This window comes from Cardiocondyla obscurior, linkage group LG09, assembly GCF_019399895.1.
Source record: "Cardiocondyla obscurior isolate alpha-2009 linkage group LG09, Cobs3.1, whole genome shotgun sequence".
NCBI lineage: Eukaryota > Metazoa > Arthropoda > Insecta > Hymenoptera > Formicidae > Cardiocondyla > Cardiocondyla obscurior.
The window spans coordinates 3,499,892-3,524,355 of NC_091872.1; the positions used below are offsets into that span (position 1 = coordinate 3,499,892).

Genomic DNA, 24,464 nt, shown 5'->3' on the forward strand with positions numbered 1-24,464 from the left:
GAAGCTGCCTCTACCATTCGGTGCCAGTCTGTCTTATCGGTGCACACGATCGCTGACAATAATATATTTTATTTGCGATTTTACATTGAATTACGCGGTTCAAACTGTCGCCGCGAGCCGTGCAATTTTACGGATATATGACGTTCTCGCGCGACAGCGTGATATATTATATATTTTCATCGCTCGGCTGTTAAAATAAATGGCCGAGTGAATGTAAGAGTTCTTTTCTTTCTCCATTTGATAACAACGAGGTGTTGTTTTGGTCAAGTGTCGGTAGCCAAGTCGTTGGCCTTTTTTGTTTGCAGCCAAGAAAGCGAAACGTGCACGTTTTACAACAAAATTAGCAACTTAATTGAAATTCGCGAGAAGCTCTTATTTAATAAAAGCAGTTTCCCAGGAATATCTGGATAAAACGCGATTCGAATCATTTCAAACTTCGTCTTTTTTTCTTTTTAAATCTGCCACGTGATATGCACAGTTTCCCAGGAAAAGGAAATTAATTCAACAGATTTGCGTTGGCTGAATCATGTTTTCTCTCTCTCCCTCTTTTTGTAACAAGCAGCAATTATAGTTACACTCAGCGCTCGATTACCATGTTGGAAACGTTACACGAGTTATCAGATTATTTAGAAAATTTGAAAATCTTTCAAACAATCGTGCCTCTTTTGTATTATTTTTTTTTTTTCAAAGACGATGAGCAACTAAGTTGTAGCTATTTTCACGGTGCATCGTCGGCAATTACTGGTTTGCGACCATATCGTCGGCGATTCATCAGTGGAACGTACGTGAAAATTGAGAAGCAGAAGACAGTCGAGCTTTTGTGGTATTACGAAACGTAGCTTGATAGACGTGATCCGCGAAACATCAGCCCGAATTTCCTCTCCCCTACCCTCTCCGTTTCGGCATAGCTGTAACCATTGCTCTGCTTATGATTGCGAAATAACGTACATCCGACAGGATGCGCCGGTGGTTGCATAACGCTACACGTAGCGTGAATCGTACTTATTAAAAGTCGGTAAGTTTCTGGAGGCTTACGTTGCGTCAACGCTATATCCTTCAGTAACGCTGTATAGCAATGCGATTGGTCTGTACTTAAAAAAAAAAAAAAAAAAAAAATCTTTGTATTTTTTTTTAACGTCGATCATTGAGAGATAATTAATTTGCAATTTACGATTCAACGCGTTGTCTCGCTTATCGGAACTATGGCAAAAAAAAAAAAAATATTCAGGCGCGTTGATCGGTGTATAAAATTGATAAATTAAACGCTACCGAGTGTTAACCTTGATGTTAGAATTAACAATTCTAGAGACATATTTATTGCGGCCCAGAGTGAAACAGACACATTATAGTCGGTATTAAATCAAAGATTTGTTTCATGAACATGGAGAACAAAACAATTATTCTTTTTTAACAAATTCGCGAAATAATTATTTATAATTAATGACAGGAACTTTATAAGTTACGAACGGATGTCAATAACTTGCGAAAGAGGTAAATTTAATAACTCAGTAGTATTAATGATACGGTGCTGAATATTACTATTGATTTATGCGAATATTTATTTTAATATTTAAACATTTTAAATATATTGGGCGATGTTGAATAACATCGGATGTATTTCAATATTATACACGCGTCGTTTCGTATTTTGTCACCGATAAAAATCGTTCTTTCATATTCATTCTATCGCGGAGAGATGCTCAAGGACACGTGCCCGTCCGGATGTAGGCAACTCTTAATGACACGTTGCCCGCCAAATTATTATCGGGCCGAAGATTAGATTGCAACTCAATGTTACAAAGTCTCAGAAAATACATACCTCGGTTAGATGCGCACGACGTTCTAATGCATACTACCCCATTTGCAATTAACGCAGCCGATATTCCGTGAACTTCCGATAAAGAAAGGTAAAAAAGATAAAAAATATAGGCTAATAAAGTACGATGTTAAGGACAATTTTATCGATTGGCAAAGACGAAAAACAGGCCGTCTTACACATAGGTTTTGTTTCCTGTTCACATTTGATCGACTCGTTCAATAAATTTCTTTTATAGATAAATTGAAATATAATAAATATGCATTTACACTTTTCGCGTCGCGCGAGGTCTCTTTTAATGCAACTCTTCTATAAACCAGTCAGCTACGAACGTTGAAGCATTACGTTCATAATTACATTGAATTGATAGATTGCTATCATGCCGGATTTATTCTCGGTTGTAATTATGGTGTTACGATTCCATGACTTCCGACGACAACAGATTCTCATTGTTTTTTACGCCGTTATAAAAGATTGTGCAGACTCCTATGCTATTTAATTTTATCCTTTGACGAATATAACTTCCTGTACTCAGAGCGCACGACGAAGCATAATGATCTTTTAATATCTTGGTGCATTTAACGTTTTTATACAATTAACCAAAAAAAAAAAAAAAAAATTTGCGCGCAAAATATTTTTATATAATATAAAAAAAAAATAATTATGAATCGTAATATGCATTGGAGCACGTTTATGACAATTATATTAGGTGTTCATTAAATACAAATAATAGCTAATATTTTCAAGCCCGTAAATTTACAACTATTTTTGAGATTTTCCATCGGCTCTTATCACACTTGCTCTTTTATTATTTCAATGACAGATTTGTCCGGAACTCTGTACTACACTTAAAAGTCCTTAACTACTGAGGAAAATTTATGGCCGTAGAGCTAGCAATTGTTTTTTTCGCAAAGTCGTACTTCTTCTGATTTATGTATGTTGGTGCTGGTTTTTGATAACGAAAAGCACACAGTGTTAGCTTGACGAAAAAAAAAAAATGGTGATAAAGCATATCCGTTGCAAAATCCTCACTACATACACGATAATCCAGAAATGTTTTTCATAATACTTTTAACTACAATTTTTTTTTTATTCTAATGTTGATTCTCTTTTGGTAAAAATTTTATCAGAAAAAGAACATAGCTATGAAAGAGAAAATTTGTAATCGACAGAAAAGTATCGCAATGAAAAACACTGCGTTGGATTTATCGTAGTTTGTAGCGAAACATATGTATCTAGGACGCGCGACAGCACGTACTGATACAACTCTCATATGCTGTTCATGCTTAAAATCTGTTGCCAAATAGCACCTCTTCGTGTTCTCGGTTCAAGCAAAAATATATCTCTCGTGCACAACCACTTATTATCACATTTTTGCGACAAACAGAACTGATAAAAAATAAAAAAAAATTATATTATTTAAAGTAGAAAATATTAGAACTATATACATATATACAAATCTTTTTGCAATTTTGTTAGAAAAAGAAAATTTAAATACTTAATTTTTATTCGTGGTGTTTTATTAAATTTTATTATCGGTCTATTCTATGCATGCGTCTTTTAAACAATTTTTGTTTAAACGTTCCCGTATTTTTCCATTAACGACTTTTCTGAAAAACGGACTCGTGTCGGTGCCTGAATCACAGTGTCTCTCTCTTCGCGCATTAAAATCTCACGATCGTCGACGTTGGGCATTACGTAATCCGTGAACTGATGCATCACGATGCACGAGCTGATGCGCTTCATTCATGCGATCGTTTATGAAGATACCCGCCGTCGTTCAATAATCGCTCACGATGAAACGCAGCACGATCGTGGAGCGCACATAATACCGATGCAGTTAGGAAAACTGACGTTTCCCTCGCTCACCGTATCCCTTTCCGGTCGACTCGGTGCATATGCATGCTGCTAATTTGTCCTCGATCGTAAATAGATAGATATGTGCCGGGATTCTAAGGCAAATGCGTATATAAATATATGTTTATGTATTTATATATCCCCCATATCACTTGACTTACTTTCGATTTCCGGTGCAAGTAGCTTCGATGCCCAACGGTCCTAAACATGTCGCGTGTCTTGTCGCGTGTCTACTTGATGCGTTGCAAGTGTCATTAGTAATAACAGTTTTTGAAAAATCATTATTAATACAACAGAATAATTAAACGTTTAGTCTTATTATTAAAAAAAAAAAAAGAAAAAAATTACTTTATCGCTGGAAAAAGAAATTATTTTAAAAGGAATAAAATATTTGTTACATATTTCAAATAGTTAATTATATCTTTTAGAAGTTTGGATATAATATTAAAACATATACAAGTAATTACGTTTAAAACACGAGCGTACTTTAGTTGATCTCTAAATGAAATGCATCATTGACACGCTGACGGGTTCGAGAAATAGTGAACCAGTTTGACGACTGCAGCTGGTAGTTTGTTAACGCTGCAAACGTGACTCTACATCGCTGCAACTTAGCAAGCGACATCATTAGGAGAAAGACAATCCTGACCTGCATAACGTTCACCACGTTGTCGAAGAAGGCAAACCGTAAAACGAGATCGCGGTGGTCGGTAAATTATTAAAATAATAAAATGCCAAATATATACATTTTTTGATAAATTATTTACACATTAAAGATGGTATAATAATAAATAATGCAATAAACTTGTTACCGTGATTATTAAATATATTTAGTTTTGTTTTTATAGTTTGTATAATTTAAAAAAAAAAAAAAAGTACCAAATAATCACGAATAATAATTTATAATTGTATACGTAAATAACATAAAATATAATTATATACATAATGAGAAAGAAAAGATAAAAAGTTTGTAATGTTGATTTTAAATCAGTTTGACAAATAAGGTCATTGGTTGAGCTTTCTCTTTGAAACGCATTATTCACGAAGTGTCGAAAGATCTAAACATTGTACATGTCAATTTTCCGCTCTCTTTTTCCGTCATTCGTCTTAATGGCAACATCGTCCGTGATGTCTGCATATTACAGAGAGTATTACGTAAGAAACAAGTGTATTAGATCTGTACGCAGATCGCGGTCGAGACGTCTCTGTTGCCGCTATCTTCCATTTACATTACTTCCAAGGTTGCGCCGTAACGGTTTCAGGTCTAGTCTGTAGAAACGTTGGAAAGCGCGACGAAAATATAAAAATCGTCTCTTGTGAAAATACAACTTCGATTGAAAGACGCGAGGGGATTTAAGGCTTAAAAGTATCGAACAAGAATCGACCGGGCTCAATCATGAAATCGCGGAAACCGCAAAAAGACGCCTCTCGTCAATTAAATAGTCGTCAGCCAGGTAATTTTATCACTGAAAAACCTTCTCAGGAATAAATATAAATTCCTCCGGGATTCACGCGAGATGTATAATTTACTCGCTATCGTATTAATTGCTTTTGTTTAACGAGATGTTAATTTCTCTCAAGTAGGCTAATGTTTTCTCTGAATTTTAAATCACGCGCAGAAGTAAATTGTTTGTGGTACCATAAAAAATCAACGTATAAAAAAAAAAGAAACCCGTAGCGTAATTAAATTTGTCTTTAGTTAGATACATGCGATAACCCTTTCGTCTTTTACTATCGTTTATCACGTTGTCAATATCGCTAGGGGTTAAGTGATCAATTAAAATGCACAATTCGAAAACAATATAAAGTAATCGCATAGCTCGTCAAGAAAGATCATGCCGTTCGACATCCTTTCGACGTCTCCTTCCGCCTGAGAAAAGGCGGGGTACCTGCTTTTTTTAGCAAGTATCGATTCGTACCTCGTTCTTCGTTGCTGCCAACGGTGGCCGTGGCTTCGGTCGGGTCCAGAAATCCAGCAAACGTGTTCTCAGGAATGCCGTTCCCCGGGGTGGAGAACATTTGCTGTCAAGCGTATACCGAGCGTTTAGCGGCGCCGGGAGATTTATTTCGCGAATTCTCACGAACACGACGACGGCGCGGTACCGGCTGCTGTACCATCCTGGGCTTTAACTTCTTGCGGATCTCTCGGGGCGACTTACGTGTACTTGGTACGCTGGCTAAATTTAGCCTACACTCGTCGGATGTCGTCGCGAAACACGCAACAGCTATTAATTTTATGATTCCTACGTAAAGCTTTTAAAATTTCATTGCATTTTAAAATATTTCCTATAATAATAAAATCAAACTTTATAAATAAATTCCAGATAAAATTCAGATTCAGAAGTTTTAAATTCGAATTATTATATTGCGATTAAACAGAGATGTGTAAATCGAATTGTCACCCGGTTAATCGGGACAAAAACAATGAATGAATTGCTGGCTGGCACACGCGGCAGCGTTCAATGGCAGTGCATAGTGGAAGTTCGCTAATTGCGCAACCCGTTTCCGCGTGGCTCGCGTTGCACGGACACTGAATAAGTACATGGACGGTACAATCGCGATGATAATTAATCGCGGTCGTCATTAATCCCCATCCGAGCGAGCGCGCTCTTCCTCTTTGCGAATAGCAGCGCAAAAGTCTGCCGGAAAATCATATGTTCTAAGCGGCAGCCGATCATCATTGTTCATTCGCGTTTCCCGCTCTTTTGTTCGCCCGACTCTTGACTTATGCCTCATTACATGCACCGTGCGACGTTACGTTGTAAATTTTAAAATATAACCAAATACAAGGCGAAACATTCTATTAATATATATCACAAGTAGTAGACATAAATGACAGTCACTTTGAAATAAATTTTATATAATTTTATATTTTGACAGAAAAATTAAAAGAAAAAGAAAGAGAGAGAGAGAGAGAGAGATAGAGGCTAGACATAAATATTGCGTGATGATCGTAACAAATGTAGATGTTTGTACTATTCATCTAAAATTGATAAAAATTGCACAAATTTTCCTGACAGCGGAAAAGCGAGTGAATGAGAATTCCTCTATTATCGCTGAAGCCTATTATTAGATGAATCGCTCAGCGGTCGCAATTTTGTCTTCCCGGAATCAGACCGATTATTACGTACACTCGCTTTATTTCTACACATTTGCAGATCTAGCAACGTCGGCAACTCGTTGTGTTCGATAAGTTAACAGAACGATAAAACACCAAGCTATTATATTTTAACTGACTTTTCAAGGGGACTAATATTCATTGATTGTTTAATCGTTTTCCAGGTATGGCGAGAAACAACGGCGCTCGGACAGTCAAGAACTGAGCGGCATCCAATTGCTCTCTGCTACGGCTTATCAGCTGAAGAAGCCTTATCAGCAACTTCTCATACCCATCACGATATGGATCGGCATGGAGCAGGCTTTCATCGGTGCCGATTTCACGCAGGTAGGATTTTTAAATCTATATTAATTTTAAAGAGTTCCATTAGACATTTTTCTAGATAAGAAACGGTTTCTAAATGAGATCTGGTATTAATCAAAAAGATAAATAATGTTTATACATAACTCGGAAATAAATTGATCTATTCAAAAGTAGAAAAAAAAAGTTTTTTTGTTAGCTGTAAATGTTACATGTTTTTTTTTTTTTTTTTTCCTAAGAAGAGTTTGAAAGGATAAGCTGTAAGAACTACAATGATATTTGTTAATCTAATGCATAGTAAAATATGCAAATGTGCTTATCACGATAAATGGGTTCGATCATATGCATTAATAATGCACAATACTTTCTAATGTCAGTTTCGATCACTCGCCGACATATAAATCGACGTCGGTTTCTCTCTTTCGCGCGCATTGTAAATTGCAGTCGCTATAGTAAAACAATGGTATTCCATTTTGCAATCTAAATAATTACGTTGTGCATCGATCTATTTTTGCCCCCGGGTCTACGTGTTCCCGCGAAGTATTGATAAGGAAACGGCCGTCCTTGACTTTATACTAGAATCCAACAATAACGCAGCTGACAATGACGTCATCTTGGTCCGATTTCGTAATTATAATCCGAACTGTCATCGTGGCGAGCAGTAAATAATAAAAAAAAAGACATTTTTTTTTTTTTAAGCAGAGTTCCGTATTCTCGTTTATGGCATTCCTTTCTTATTCCCGGACACGTACAGCTGGCTGTATTTATGGCGTTGCAGACCACGTTCGCAGATTTATCGACGCTGCTCCGCGATAACGTAAGCCGCGGATGTAATTATTTGTCATGACAGACGGCAGTTTTCGAGAAAACAGTAAAATTTCGACCGCGGAAGGATTACTTCGCCGCAGGATATGTAGCCACAGACGTGTCGATACAATAGCTTTTAGTAGTACATGCAAAAACACGAAAAGAACGTCTGATTAGGACTCGAACAATGATTTTAAGCGCGTTATTTCTTGCGCAGAACTGTCGCTTGATTTACGGTTATATTTAACAAAGGTATTTCAGCTCCGTTTATTTTTATGTAAAATTATGTAATTACCTTTAGCGCTTCGCGAGAGACATTGTTCTTCCCGATCGGATCCCGAGAATCTGCGATTAACCTACTTCCGAGACCACAAGGATATATGTAATAGAATCTGGTCAGTCATCGAGCTCTGCAACCGGTCGGTCTCTCCGCAGATTTTCTCTTTTTGCGGCGCTCTTTAACTGGCGCCAGAATCTGTCTTTCTTGATCTCGAACCACCGCAAGCCGTAACATTCTTTTTTATCCTTGTTGCTAATGATTCTTACTCGCGATGGAAATCAGTAGACACTTTTCTTTTCTTCGGCGCGGAAACTGTCGGCCAGGATCGTTGACGTATTATATCCTTCTTGACTTTTTAATCGTCGCCTCTGAAGCTGAAGCGGAGATTTACTGCTCCAGCTCCACTTTCTACGAAATTAGTATCAATTTCCGTTCGACAGATTCTAAATTAGCTCTTGTACCTGTACACTTGACGTCATAAGTATAAATTTATCCCGCCAGAATTTAATTTTACATCAACAAGTAAAGTAATTTAATCTTATATTTGTTTTATTATTATTTTTTTTTTCCGTAATTATTTTATCTGCAAAATCACGTATGTATGTTCGTACTTATTTTCTTCTTACCTTTTGCTCGAGATCTTTCTTTTCACGCGCTATCTCACAGATAACAAATCGCGATCAAATGTAACGAAAGATCAATCTGGATCAGCTGTACACGATGTAGAACGCCGGTTTCTCGATGCGTGACGGCCACACGAGGACGTACATACGACCGTCCTCCGGAAACACGTGTTACCGATTAGAGATATGGGATTTGTAAGAACAAAGCTTGTGTGTTAACTCTTCCAACTGATGGCTTTATTGAAAAATAAATTACACGCCGCATACACGATTAAAACCTTCTACAGCAACGAAATATATGTATAAAAAAATTTTATCGCTAATTAGATATGTTTCATACACTTAAAAAAAAAACGCATGCTATATGTCTATATTATAATAAATTGAAAAATTTGGATTATTGAAATATTTCTCATACATATAAATTATAAAATGTGAACTTTGTGAAACAAATACGAAAACATTAAATATATGTTTAACGAGACATGAATGCTTCGGTTGTGTGAGCATTAAAATCTCCGAACTCCGAGTTATGCGCGGTACATTTTAATAAAACAATAACTTTAAAAGAAAGTAAGCTAAATTGTAATAAAAGTTTTTGTGGAAGAGGGAAAATACAGTAAAATATATATTAGATACTCGAACAGAAGCATTTAAAGCAATTAAACGAATAGATACGTAAAAAAAATTGTAGCAGGATGTGGCACGATGCTTGTTTACGTACTGCATAAGGGATGCAATTAAAAGTCTCTCTAAGAAGTGACCAGCGATATGTAAGAAAGAAAGAATACGGCGGTAATCACTGGCCTTGCGCAAATTAATCACTCCCGATTGGAAAGATAGATTTGCGTAATTTGTATGCTGTCTGTTCAGAAATCGATCCAGTATCTTTACGTTCTCTCAGACGTTACAAAAATACAATATCTCGTGACTGCAAATAAAAAAAGAACGAAAAAAAAACGCTCCGGGGCAACATCAACCAGTCATGAGTTAGTCGACTTTTTTGCAGTACGATTATGTTCGAGCTTATACGGTTGTAACGGATCAATCTTTTTTTTTATGTCCGGACGCTTCTGAACTCCAGCAGTTTTTTTTAAAGAATTTTTTTTTTTATTAGAAAAGAAAAAAAAACAGTCAGAGTATTTGGTACTTTCTATGCAAAGATTGTCTCTCTATAAAATTTTGTTTTAACACTTGAAAATTATTCGAGATGACGTGCTAATTTAAATTTCTATATAGTTTTACATTTTTTTTCCTCCGAAAATAAAATGCATTAAGATATATTTTTTACATTTATATAAAGTTTATGTGCTAGATGGTCAACTTCGGACGCCAAAAATCAAACTGCTTATTAATATCGGTACGGAAATTATAAAAAAAATCCGAGTTTTGCGTAAAGGACTGGAATTAGTCGAGGAAGGTCGCGTGGGTAAAATTCATTATTGAGCGACCCTGCATTATAAGAAAAACAGCCTCCGGTTCGCGACTCGTTCGAAATTGGTTCGCCAACAGGTCGTACGACATCTTCGACTCGGGGAGCCAGAATAATTGGGCAATTAAATTTACGTCGTGGAAAAACGAGATGGGGATTGGGAGGGGGGGAAAGAGAGGGGAGGGAAGAGGAAGAAAAAATAAGGAGAATGTTGCAGGCTTCGCTGAATCAGCTGGTTCTGTTATAAATAGCTCGGCAAACTTATTCTCGCCGTTGATCCGGTAATACCGCTTCCATATCTGGAATCTTGTGCGCCAGTTCTTTAAGTCACACATGCATCGGTGCGTGCACGCGTATGCGTGCACGTGTCGTGGCCACTGTTCGCTCCGATTTGATCTCGTGAATGTCTCCGGCATACTACAAGCCCATTCAAACGTTCGCAGACATCGCTAAGCGGAAAATATTTTTTATGAAAATGCATAAAATAAATTAAATTTAACTTTGAAATTTTGCAATGTATTCTACAACATTTTAAGTAGCAAATATCTTTTTTTTTTGTGATATATTGTTCGTGTTTTAAATAAAAATAATCATATATTAAATAATTCCAATACACTATTGAAAAGACAATCTTTATAATGCTCTCAAGGATTCAAGGACACGTGTGTCTACGCTTTGGAGTCTCCTTGGTCCTTAATATCTTGCGTCATTTATGAATATATATGGAAATAAAAACATTTAAAAAATTGTACAGGTTAAAAAAAATTTAAGCTCGATCTTGGTCGTCGTCTCATTATGTGCGTACTGATGATTGATGGAATTATAATTGCCTCTAAATGCATATGAAAGCGAAATGACATCAACTTTTTTTGCAGAACAAGGGCATTGGTTCAATGTGAAAAAGAAAAAAAAATCTTTTACTCATAATACTCTAAATAGAACGTACCGTTCAAACTGATCAATAAGCATATCTTCGTTTTTAAAATAAAATTTACATGCATATGAGTTTTGTCGATACGTATAAGTTAGTAAAAGCAACAGGAAAGAAAGGCTGGCTATATTTTGTGGATTTCAACGAATTAAAAATTAAATTTAATTAATTTAATTCCTTTTGTTTTTCCAGGCGTACATCTCCTGCGCTTTGGGGGTTCACAGAGTCGGTTACGTCATGATCTGCTTCGGGGTAGTCAACGCAGGCTGTTCCCTGCTATTCGGCTCGTTAATGAAATTTGTCGGCAGACAACCGCTCATGGCGTTAGGTGCTATCGTTCACGCCTCCCTCGTGGTCGTCCTCCTCATGTGGAAACCTCATCCCGATAACCCCTACATCTTTTACTCAGTCTCGGGACTATGGGGCGTGGGCGATGCCGTGTGGCAGACGCAAGTTAACGGTGAGTGTCAAACGCGATGTTAAATCAAATATGTATACTCGTGAAAAAATTATTTAACGTTAAATATCAAACTAGGTGAGTCTTACTAGGCGAGGTTTAGTTAATCTTTGACCGTCTTTGGAAACCGGATCCATGAATTTTGATCATAAGCCATCGATTCTATCAAGATTTACCGACTACATTTTACATCTGTTTGCTTACGGTCAATACGGATATTGATAGATCAGACGGACACTTGACAAGCGTTCTTAGCGCACTCACGCGACAAGTAATATTTGTCTAGATATATCACTTCTCATCAATATTAACGTCTCTGCTGAGAGTTAGGGTCACTGATCGGCACAGTCCGAAAAAAAAAAAAAAAAAAAAAAAAAGAGAGAGAGAACGGAATTTTATCGCTACTGACTTTGCAGGACCCATAAAACTGTTTTTAGTTTTAGTATATTGTATTATGTAAACGCTGATTTTCTAAACGGATGTCGTTTGTAAAAAGTGTCCCTCTTTTAGCGATTACTCGTCATTGATAAGACGTTAGGTGAAAAGTTCGATGACGTAATCGTGTTAAAAAAAAAATCAAGCGTGCTAAAGGGAAGTAATAAATTGCGGATTAATGAGTGAATAAATTACTTTGATAATTATAGCTTGCTGGATCGATAATAAAGTAATTTTTCTTACGGTTAACACACGTTGTCGTCGTATGATCGGTTGAATTATTAAATAGTGTATAATTAATGAAAGTAGTTTCAATCGAGCGCCCGGAAGAGCATTCGAGGAGAATACTGAAATAATTCACGATTTTGAACTTCAGTTTCACGATCCACGAAACATTTAAACAATGAATATAATATAAAATTATAAAATTGTAAATAAAGAGAATTGATTTTTTTTACGTTAAAAAAAAAGAAAAAAAAATTAAAACGTTTAATAATTTTTTACTTTAATAATTTCTGTTCGTTTATACAATGAGCACAGTAATTTTACGTTGTTCGAGCAAGTTAGTTTCTGTTTCTAATTAGAGCTTCCACACGAAACGTTCGGAAACTAAGTCTTGGACGTTGATTTTTTTTTTGCTTTAGCGTGTAACTCTTGCGAAATTAATTACTCTTTGCCAATTTGAATCACGTCATGAGATTTTACAGAAACCGATATGCAAATTCGACCACGTGTATACAAAAACGCATGATGTATGTACACTCGCTGCGCATCCGGTTTGATCAGTTAATTACGTGTATCGTCTACCGTGAGAAGTTTTAATTTTAGCACGCTAAATACCGAGCGATGTTATTATTTAACAACGTCATTATTTCAAAATAGTTTATAAAAAAATGTCACGAAGAAATCTCGGAAATTAATATAATATATAAACAAAAAGTTTTCTTCAAACAATTTTAAAGTTATTGCTGAAGTGATAAATAAATTGTTGTACAATCTTGAGAGTCAAGTTAAAAAAAATTTTATCTGTCGAGTTTCGAGCATATTCTTCTTTAATTTAAATAAAAGTCATCCTTAACAATTATTACTTCTCAAGCTGTACATTCTCATATATTCTACTTCTCTCTCATGGATTTTCCACTCATCATTTAGGTCATTTATTTTTCTAACTCAGTATCGTATATCACTAACGCTATCATTATCGCCGTTACGTGCTTTCTGAAAGCGCATCTAACAAGTGCCGACGAGTCAAGGATTCGATCCACCAGTAGACTCGTTATTTCCCCGTCAAACGCGATGATAAACGCAAAACGATCGACCTCGATGCATACACGTGGTACCTGAATGCACCTATTTGTAACCGAGCATTTGATAAAAGCACCTGCCAAGTGAATCCGTAACAAATGAAATCGTTTAAGCCGTTTATCATTTCAATTAGATATGCGAGCAAGTGATTACTTAATAAACACTTTTGGAGTACATCGTGTTTCTTTATGTTTAAAAAAAAATATTAATATAAAAACCATGTGTCGTTTGTAATATTTGATTTTAATTTTATCCCGTGGAATTATTTTGGAGAAGAAATTTCTTCGCGTACCACTCATTTCCCGCTATTAAATTGCTACGTTTGTTTTATTGAATGTTGTAGGACTCTACGGTACGCTGTTCAGGCGCAACAAGGAGGCAGCCTTCTCGAACTACAGGCTGTGGGAGAGTGCCGGTTTTGTTATCGCTTATGCGTACAGCACGCACCTCTGCGCCCGTATGAAGCTGTACGTGATGCTGACGGTGCTGGTCACCGGTACTGTGGGCTACATCATAGTCGAGCTGCTGCACAGACGTAAGCAACGACGGCTCAAAGCGATCGCCGAAGACCCGAAAGCCGCCCAGGCGGCCGCCGAGGCGAATCAACCAGAAGAGACCGATGACGAAAAAGACGATCTCGACGACGAGATCATTATCACACACCTGTGAACGACGATTTAGTCGTTTCTTCTCGAACGTCCTCACCGTCCGCACTGCTTTTTCATCTCGTCGACGAGCGAATTGATATGACAATCGGAAGATCCGATTGATCGATTAGTGAGTACTCTCTCTCCGCTGTGTCAATCGAAATCTTTCGTCTGTCATCCTCTCGTTCTCATCTATAAGTTTCCCCTGTCCTGAGAGTCGCGAGATCAATAAGCAGCCGCGATGCTCTCATCCGTCGGCGATGCGGGTAAAAAAAGTGTGCTCCTATCGGTAGATCGATACTACTTCCGAAAAAAAAAAAAAAAAATTAAATAAGAAAAAAAAGCAAACAAAAAAAAACCGTGAAACCCCGTTTGATCGCGAGATAGTCGAGAAGCACGACCTCGAGAGAACGGTAGGTATTGCTCGCGATTTCCACGATGAAGTGGAGATGCCGGGTACAAACTGAAATCTGGCTTCCTTCCTCAGCGGAACCGGAACGAGTTGATGATAGATAAGTAATTAATACTTAGCGGTGCTAAGAAATGCGTGGTAATGTGAAAAAAGTTCGCTCTCGTGCTACTAGAAATAGAACTTCCACCGCTGTTATTCGGAACTGTCGAATCAGTGCCACGATGGGGAATCGCTCCGATTCGCATTCTGCGAGACTTTATTGTGGCGTTTGTGAAGCGGTAAAAACGAAAGTAACGCGCGGTGTAGAGACAAAAAGTGCATTTTGCTGCGTCAATTTGTGTGCAAGACGTGTATTAAAAAAAATGTGTCGCAGAAGTACTCAGTTTGTATTGCATATTTATTACATACCGAATCCCGGCAATCGTCATTGAGAAGAATTAAAAAATACCAGATGCATTTTTACTTTCTCAAATCTGATGAATTATTGCACTTCAAAAAAAAAATGTTAGCAATATGAAAATTGTTTACAGATATTTGAAGATAATACTATTTTTTTTTTTAGAATTTACAATACTCATTAAATGAAGTCATCTAAAATAAAATAAAATTAAAAAAAAAAAGAAAAGCAATCGTTATACGTCGGGAAACGACATTCATAATCGAGGAATGTAGATATCAGTCACATTAGCAGTTGTCGAAGTTCCTCGCATTTCTTTTCTTGCGAGAGAAGCACGTGAGATAACGATGTGGGTCTACACGCGAAAACAGTATTTTTCCTGCCAAGAATAAACGAGTCATGAAGAATACATAGAGATTTATTTTTCACGCGACTAAGTTTCTGATTTTTGTTAATCTCGTGATCACGTTTATACGCAAATATTCTCTATGACTCCAGTTCTAACTTTACACTTTATTTTAGGAGGAAACTTATTTTAACAGAACTTGAAAGTAATTTTTTTTTTCTTTTTTTTTTTCACTATTGTTGCATTAAAACAAGTTTCTTCTCACTTTATATTCGTAGAGCCGCATCACGGTTGAAAATCTCGAAAAATAAAACCGTCGATTTTCTACCGATATGATGATACATTCTCCGCAGGAATCTTATCGCACGTCGTTTTTCGTTAGACCGTTAGGTGGAAAAAAAAGCATATTAAGTTACTATTAACACCACAAATCGCTTGGATTAATTCCGTCCTGTCGCAATCTGTATATCGTAGCTCAAATCTACGACGTAAGCTTTAGGATACGGACGCAGTCCTAGTGAAATCTGTTCTTGCGAGTCGGGTGCGTTGATAGAACTGTGATTATCTCTTTTATTGAAATTGAAAGCGCGAAGCTATAAAAACGAATTAAATTCAAATCTTTGAACATATTCACGTGTGGAGGAAAATAATCGTGGTGATTACATCATGCGTCATGAAGCGTATGCTTCATTATTCGCGGAGGGAGATCCCCAGAACATGAGAATATGGGAAATTCACGTTTTGCTGAAATTCCACGTAATTACAAACGTTCTGCAAATATCTCAATTAATGCACCAGATTAGTTCCTTCCCAGCATCTCGCCGCGTGTAATTATAACGGACGAAGGAGACCGAGAGAAAGTTCACCGTTGCTAAGAATAAATACCTCGTCTTAGAATCAATGACGTTGCTGACTTGTGAAAGCTATATCTTTACAAAATTTGGTGATAATAAAATTGGTTCGACGCGCCACATTTATCATCAGGATTTAAAAAAGGGTTAACAAAAAAAAAAAAAAAAAAATTAGAATATCATACCATGTGTTTCTATCAAAATTAATTTCTCCTCTCTCGTTCATCTAAAACGTCTCACGAGACCTTTGCAGAACGTTATAGGGATCGAAATTATTTTATTATATCCGTAGCGCATTGCTTGTAAAAATCAAGTATTTCTGGCTTAACCCATTTCCGACTATTATCGCGCGGCTCACTGGATTAATTGCGCCGCGTACTGCTCTTACCTTGCGCTTATCGGCCTTGTGCGACTTCGTCCATCGCGTATTTGCCCCACGTGCTTTTCAAGTCGTAACGATAAAACCGGACGCGCGGCTCTAGTCGCGTTTCCACAAACGATCGCGAACAAGCCGATTATTTCTTTTCTACGATAAACCAGAACGGGACAGGCATGCGGGGCCGAGGCACAGGAAACTCGCGGAAATCTCGTCTCCAAGATAGGATACTCAATATGATACCGGCCGCCTATTTATATACACGCGCGGTACCAATCCGTCCACTTGACATCGCATAGACTAGTTACCTTAAACGAGAGCTCGGCGTGTTCCTGTTTTATTATTTGCCTAGTTCTCCTGCTCGTTTTCTATACCGCTGCGGCGAGAACTCGTCCTGCTGGGGCGTAGCGCGGTGCGTCGCGATTTTCTGTGCGATCGGCGCCGCCGTCTCGCGAGGACAACTCCATAATAACAACGTTGAGAACGGAACATTGCCGCATAACGGCCGCTCGCTTTGCTCGCTTTTACCAAGTGGATTTTACGCATCTCCGTCTTTCCTCCAGCTCCTCTTATCTTCGCCTTTTTCCCTCCGCCTTCTTCTCTTGCCTCGCCGCCACGACGCCGCAGAAAGTATCGTGCTCCTTGGGGGTCGCGCTTTTAATTCCGCGCCGCATTAACATTCCTCCTTTCCTCCGGTTGCGGTGAATTCCTGCTCACCGCGTTCTAGAAAGTGGAATAAACGCGAGCGGCGACAAGACGATCGGTATTAATAAATCGGCGCACGTGGCGAAACAACGACCGGCCACGTTAAATCTCCTTTCTTCTTTCCTTCACGTGTGCATTTATTAATTAAACATTGGCGAGATAAACGTTCTGAGTAATTTAATTTTTATCGGAGAATCTACATTAAGTGTTTGCAAAAAGAAGAAAAAAAAAGAGAGAAAAGAAAATGTTTGGAAATGTGCTGTGCAAGCTGTAGCATTATAAATAATGATTTGATATGAGACGTTTGTCAAGATAATACGTTCTATCATACGTATCTACGATACATTTATATACGTTATGTATGCGTTATTATAGACTATCAGATTTATAGTCATATCAAGAATGAATGTTGCCTATATCGTTCTAACTTTCTGTTTTATTTTATTCCTTACTTTGTTATATTGCGTACATTGTAGATTAAAAAAAAAAAAAAGAAAAAAAAAGAAAAAAAACACCCCGACTAGCTTGTGATGTAGCAGTGACAGACGAATAATATTAGCGATTGGATCGCTGAATCCGATGAAAGTATAAAATACAAGAATAAATTTTCAGAAGAAAGAGTTGCCTCCTCACTCGAAATACAATTCGATAGTTCGACTCATCGGTGGTTGCTGCACATATTAATATTATATTAAGTAGTTTTTCGACACGAAATAAAATGGATAAGTTGAACAGATGGAGAAATCCAGTCCAAGATCGAGAGGAGAGCAGCGTACCCGGAATATCTGTATGTAGTTCTTTGAAAGATCACTATTTTTTACTTTGCTGAGTTTTTGAAAGGAACTTACGATTCACAGAATTCGCACCTCGAATGTGTCGAGAAGAAGACATGGTTTAACAGGGACCACGATCTAATTTATATATATATATATATATATATATATATATATATATATATATATATATATATATATATATATATAATTTATATGTATATATATATGGCCTGCGAGATTAGACTTTCTAGATTTTACTAAGAAGTACATTTAGAAAGAAACATATATTTAGGAGATCTGCAGAGAGAATAGATTTCATCGGTTCGGGTCAACCATATTGTGGGACCATTCCGGTTTTTACGTTTTCTTGCTCTTATTTGAGATTTGTAAATATACAATTAGTATTAATCGCTAAGCATATAATGGCACCGTACAGAAAGAGTACTGGACGTTGCCACACATATCGAGTCTTTACAACATTTTGTTTTCTGTTAATTTTTATTTGGCCACGTTCATGCGCGTCGAAAGAACGCAATTCCCGGTATATTGTTAGTGCATTCCTCTTCGTTCCCTACTGCGTTCAAGACCATTAAATCCTTTAGCTCCTCATGATTATTCTCTCATGTCTCCTCTGACATACGTGAGCGTATACTTGTTTTGTTTTAATCACGAGAAACGTATAAAGGGACGGCAAAGAAGTTTAATCTATTACTTAAATTTACCATTTTTTAGATGTGCATGAACGCGGTTGTTATACATATATCCTTAGATGAGCTAAGAGGATTCATCGTATACTAAGTTTTTGTTGTTTAATCAATAAATGAAATCGTACGCCAATTGTTGTCGATGTGTCCGATAGATTGTACAGTATATTATTATTATATATTCATTTTCTTATATACTATTGCGATTGTTATCGTACATTATGATGACACATTGATCATAATTGCAATCAGTAATTGTTACATCGTCAGATTATTGCTACAGTTAATAATATATTATTATGTCATTATGTCCAACACGTAATGTTATGTAACTATAAGGATCATTTTATTCAAATTGTCGATTAAAATATAATTAATACGAGTTTCTTTTAAATCTTACTCTGATTTTCCTTTTATTACTTTATTTATACTTATGTTTTAATGAGCCATCGCTTAGTGAATTTATTTATCATAAAAATACTGTGTGACAATATTTTATATATAATTAATGCACTAGCAATAATTATACATTTTATTTAATTTTGAAAATAGATACTCGAGTGGAAATTGATTCCCACCGTTACCTAATAATTAGTTAGCCAATTCGTGGTTTATTTCGTGGCTGTGTAGCAAAACTGTCCAGTACTGAACCAGAAATGTAACACTCAAAACGTACCAGGTACTAAATAATTATTACTAGCTAATAACGAGCTAGAAAAGCTAAATATCTATTTAGATACGTGGTCTGCGCTGGGCAGTGACTAGACGACCGATACTAGACAGAATTTGTTATTTTTTTTTTTTAATGACAACTTTACTTTTTGAAGATAGTCATTAAATAATAAATACTTTCTTATAATTTATGGCTAGTATCAAGCTAGTCACTAGTTAAGAAATATATTTAATCTAGCTAACCACTAGCTGCAAAATCAGATTGAGTAGACAAATTTCCACTCGGGTAATTCTATAAATAAAGTAATTTATTCTTAAATATTGTAATTAAAGATATAAATAGTTTATTGGTGAAAATTATTAAATGTATAATTTTTTTTTTTTTTTTTTTTTAATGTGGAGAAAGCAAGAGTAAATGACACGAGCGAAACTCTCACTTTATAATGCCGAACAAATAATGTTTAATTTTCAGCTACAATTAAACAAAAAGAATAATTTAATTATGTGTTCATATAAGAGGTTGAAAAAAAATTTAAAGTAAACAAAAAAATGCGCGTTGGTGACATTTTTTTGAGATTTTCGGGAGTTAAAAAAAAATTTTAATTTACCGCACGGTACTTAGCGGAAAAATTAAATTTTGTTCAGTACCGAGAAATCCTAAAACGCGACGCCACAATCGTCGGCGCCAATTCGAGGTACTGTTCTTATACTATTAATAAAAAAAAAAAATCGCGGTACTGATGGGAGTTGACCGCCACCGAAAATCGAGATAGCGATGGGAATCGAATGACGCAAAATCAAATATTTTACTATTTACTAATATATTACACCTCGAATTTAATCAGACGATTTATCGCACGTCAAACAGATTCTAATTTTAATGAAATTTGTTATTATCTGTTACGAGTTACTACTTTCTAATTCTATAAACTATATAACTATATAATTATAATTAACTGACTTTTAAATCTAACAACAGTTTGTGCAAATTTAAAAAAAGCTAGATAAAAATATATATATATATATATATATTTCAGTATTTACTGCTCAAACATTTTTTGAATCGAATTTCATTAAAGTGAAATATTTTATTATTGATTTACAGAAAATTTCATGGGGTTTCTTATACCTTTTCGTCTTTCCTATTCTATATTTGTATGAATGTAAGGGATGTTAAAGAATTTAGTTATCCCACTCCTCGGTTTTAACTAAGCGCTAAATTTTGTTTCTCTTCTCAAACTACGTACTATTCACGTCGTCAGCATATGATCAGTGTTAGACAGTCAATCAGTGCGTTCAGACGATAGCATTTCGTCTAGTGTAGCGTTATATCCTATTTTGTGAGGTCTGCTGTGCCAACTAAAAGAGAACGGTATTTTCGGTGTTTTGCGCTCGAGCCACATTTCCCGAGATATTTCGAGGTGAGTCAATACAAAACGGTAGATCTATCGAACAACCGACTGTCGAACACGTGTGCGTTTGTATTCATGCCGCTAATTTAGAATCGTATAAATATATAGGCCGGGTGATACGAAACTACAATAATAAACTTTATTTACGGATTATTTATCAACATAAGTATATTTTTAATACATAATTTGTATCGATTTAGAAATTTATATTAGATGATTATCAATTTACTTTAATTAAATTTATTTGATTCAATTTAATTTAATTAATATTAAATATCGTAATAATTAAGTATAATAAAATTTTATTGAAATAAATATTGTATAATTATTACTGAAAAAGAAGAATTTCTCTTTTCATTAGTTTTAACTGTGTATCTTTCCTATACGCGAGCTGCCAAGTTGACGACAGCCTAAGATTATCAGATCAAGCACAATAGATTCTCGCGCCAAGTGCACACTGTATGTCGCGCCGAGATCAACTGTGCGATAACAATTGCTGCAATTCCATTTATGTATTTAAAAAAAATGTTATACCGCGGTGACATTTTTAAACAAATAATTAGCTAATGAATGCACCACGTGTACAAAAGCGTTAGAATGCCATTCGGTCTATTATTATTTAAAAAAAGAGCGACATATGACGTTCTATATATAACTAGCAGTTGCAGACACTGCTGCTTTTAATTTTCTACATGGTTTATTTTTCTTGATTTTAACTTCAACATTGAAAATTTTTAATCAATTATTAAGTTATTTGGTTTTTGTTTTCTTAGGTGATTAAAATCAGGTTACTGGCAGATAAAGAAATAGTATAAAAATCTAAAGTAATCACTAAACATTTATACATATTGATGTAAATTCTTGAACTGCTTCAAGAAGCACGGGAAAAAAAATATGGCAAATCGATTAAAAGCTCTGTACAATCAGGTATGTGAAAAATTAATCCTTGAAATAACCGTGGAGGTCACTGTCAAGGTAGGATTTCAGAGTCACCATCAGATAGCGAAGAAAAAAATCATAATCAAGTACTTAGCATTTTTTCTAGGACTCATATTTTACCAATTATTCTACTATTCTGGTACTTTTATAACATCCTATATAAATATTTACGGCAAGTTTATTAATAATTTTTAATAGGTCATCTTTGAGAGGCGAGTTCTTCTGAGTTGTACTATCCTCGTTGGACTCTCGATTTGTATATGGACTGTTGCTATGTCAACTAATCATTGGTTTATGCTACAATCGCCAGATGATCAAGGTTTACCAATGGAAGGCCGAGATGAAGTTGGTAAAAGATTAATTTATAAATGTGTAGGCTTATGGAGGAGCTGCATTAATGGATTGGAGCCTTCGCCAGAAAATTCCACATATCTAATAAAATACGGTAAGTATATGTTTCATATTTCCTTACTCGTAATTATTCTATTTTATAAATTTCCAAAATATTTAATTTTTTTTTTTTTTATACTAATTGAAACTCGTCGTAGGTTTGTATGAAATATTATAACTCAAGTCTTTAGCAACTGTAATGTTAATTATTATTAATGCCACTGCAAAGCGTAGTGACACAAGATTTTGTATATATTATACGTATTATATATGTACGGTAAAATATAAATTAAATTTTCGACCCAAATACTTGACGATGAATATCATATCATCAATTTATATGATCGATCCGTTAAATACAATGATATAAAAATATTTATCTATATTTATGTATTTCAGACAAATGCAAATATGTGAATATGTTTCCAACAGAGATACAAGTAGAACTGGATGGTGTGGATATGACAATAGTGAGTAAGTACTTTAAATAAAATTGTCCAAAGTATATCAAAACTGTCGACTAAAACTGTCGAAACGTCATACCGACGAAATAAAGTGATAATAATATTCGCTAAGCGTAGGCTGCAGTAGAAATATTACGCGAAGTATGAAACGTCTCGAGCGTATGTTTAACATAGATATTTAACACCTTTTTAAAAATATTTTTACTGTAAGGAAATAGCATCGAAAGTTTAACTTTAAGGGTTTCTTTATTTTCAGATTACGCTAGGACTGAAGCTTCATTTGCCGTGATTAGTTTATTTATAATGGTAATGGGATTTTGCTTTTCAATTTACACATTCCTGAATCCACGTTATATGTTTAAACGTCTTGCTGGAGGAATACACTTCATAACTGGTAACTTTCTTGCTTGGAATAAATTTTATTGCACTTTATATTATTTAATTTAATTTTATTTTTCCAAGCTGCTTGCAATATGGTGGTGATACAAGTTCTACTTTCGTCAATCGAGTATGAGAGTAAGCTCATCTTGAAAACTTACTCAAAAAATCCGTTGATAAGGTATGATTATTCTCTTATCCTCGCATGGATCGTATTTTTGTGTAATATTGTCGCCGGTCTTGCCTTTATGCTTTTCTCAAAAAAGAGGAAAAGGGATAAAGCACCTACCGAAGAAATAGCTATGGCTGATGAACCTACAATTATTGGACGCTGAATTATTATTCTTGTTATTTTCATTATTAATATTATTGTTATTTGTTAGAACTGTATAATTTATGTGTAAATTATAAATTATTCTAGACTAGTTGTGTTAACGTTTAATCGTGACTTAGTTATCTAATATTCTTTCGACTTATTAAAATTTTTTTTTAATCTCTTAATAAAACAATTGCGGATAATATTACAAAAGAAGCAAGTACTTTATTGAATACTTGAAATTTATTAACGAAAAGAATTTAATAAAATGTTAGATGTGTGTTTGTATAGAATTGTAAATAAAAAACTAAACAGCATCTTATTAATCAGACCCAGTTACATGTGAGACTGGTATTAAAAAAAATCTTTTCTCCGTTTGTGTGTTCAGACACGATAATACAATTAAAGTTTACATATGCAACAAATATCAAAGTTCAACGGATATTATTCGTGATTATTTTACAAATAAAGATTATATATGCAGGACGTGTCAAAGTTTACCGAATATCAATCATATCCGGTATTCGCAAACATAATTATAAGTAAATATATTAATATAATATAATCATTAATATGTATGTATGTATATTCAAAATAAATTGTACGTATTAAAATAAACTTTAATTAATATTATTCCACATTACACATGGAATAGTGCTAAAGTTTTATGATAAATAGTTTATGTAAATGATTTTTACATTATTTTACTCGTAACAATACTATATACATATACACTCACGTAAAATAAAATACAGGATGTCTCAAGGCCGAAAGCTGTAGATAGATTATGAAAAACCCGAGATCAAGAGTCATGTGTCGTTTTGAAAAATGCGTAATGTTTATCAAGAAATTAATTAAAACGTTTTTGTAAAAAAACGTTTAACGAAAGCACGTTAAGTAAGACGCTTGTATTTTCATTATAATACGCGGGTATGTCGATAATATTTAAATACTTGTCAATCGTTCTACGACTATTTGTGAAATTAAAATTTATTTATATTAATGCTTGAAACATACTATATAAGTAAAAGTTATTCAGAAACCTACTTTATTCATTAGGAATGCATACATATATTCGAGAAAGATGAAAGTATTAATAATAAAATTTATAGGGGGAAGGAAGTCTCTTTATTATAAAACCTCGCTGATATTCGCTGTCTCATATTTTAGTCGCGGTTTGTCGTTCACAGAATCTGTTCATGAGCTCGTCAAGTCGTTCAGAACATTTTGAAACTTTTATATAGTACAAAAATTAGTAAGAGATTTATTTGCTATATACTAATCAATGCAATATCTCAATTAAGGAGATAATATTTCA

The 24,464-nt window shown here is 35.1% G+C and overlaps 2 protein-coding genes across 3 annotated transcripts in view; both read left to right on the plus strand.

Annotated features, from left to right (window-relative positions):
- The window catches only part of LOC139105705 (UNC93-like protein), a 39,978-nt gene extending 24,972 nt beyond the window's left edge, over nucleotides 1–15,006 (plus strand). For both annotated transcript variants that reach the window (XM_070661959.1, XM_070661960.1), the window contains exons 4-6: nucleotides 6,956–7,118; nucleotides 11,357–11,624; nucleotides 13,705–15,006. In XM_070661959.1, coding sequence (XP_070518060.1) covers nucleotides 6,956–7,118; nucleotides 11,357–11,624; nucleotides 13,705–14,030 — 757 coding nt within the window. In that variant the 3' untranslated portion in view covers nucleotides 14,031–15,006. The remainder of the gene's footprint in view (nucleotides 1–6,955; nucleotides 7,119–11,356; nucleotides 11,625–13,704) is intronic.
- A 4,079-nt stretch (nucleotides 15,007–19,085) lies between these two features.
- LOC139105714 (voltage-dependent calcium channel gamma-5 subunit) lies at nucleotides 19,086–24,216 on the plus strand. Its single transcript, XM_070661971.1, has 6 exons — nucleotides 19,086–20,668; nucleotides 21,433–21,586; nucleotides 21,797–22,043; nucleotides 22,388–22,462; nucleotides 22,709–22,846; nucleotides 22,915–24,216. Exons 2-6 carry the CDS (start codon nucleotides 21,554–21,556, stop codon nucleotides 23,163–23,165), a joined length of 744 nt encoding a protein of 247 aa, XP_070518072.1. The 5' UTR covers nucleotides 19,086–20,668; nucleotides 21,433–21,553; the 3' UTR covers nucleotides 23,166–24,216.
- Nucleotides 24,217–24,464: the final 248 nt, after the last annotated feature.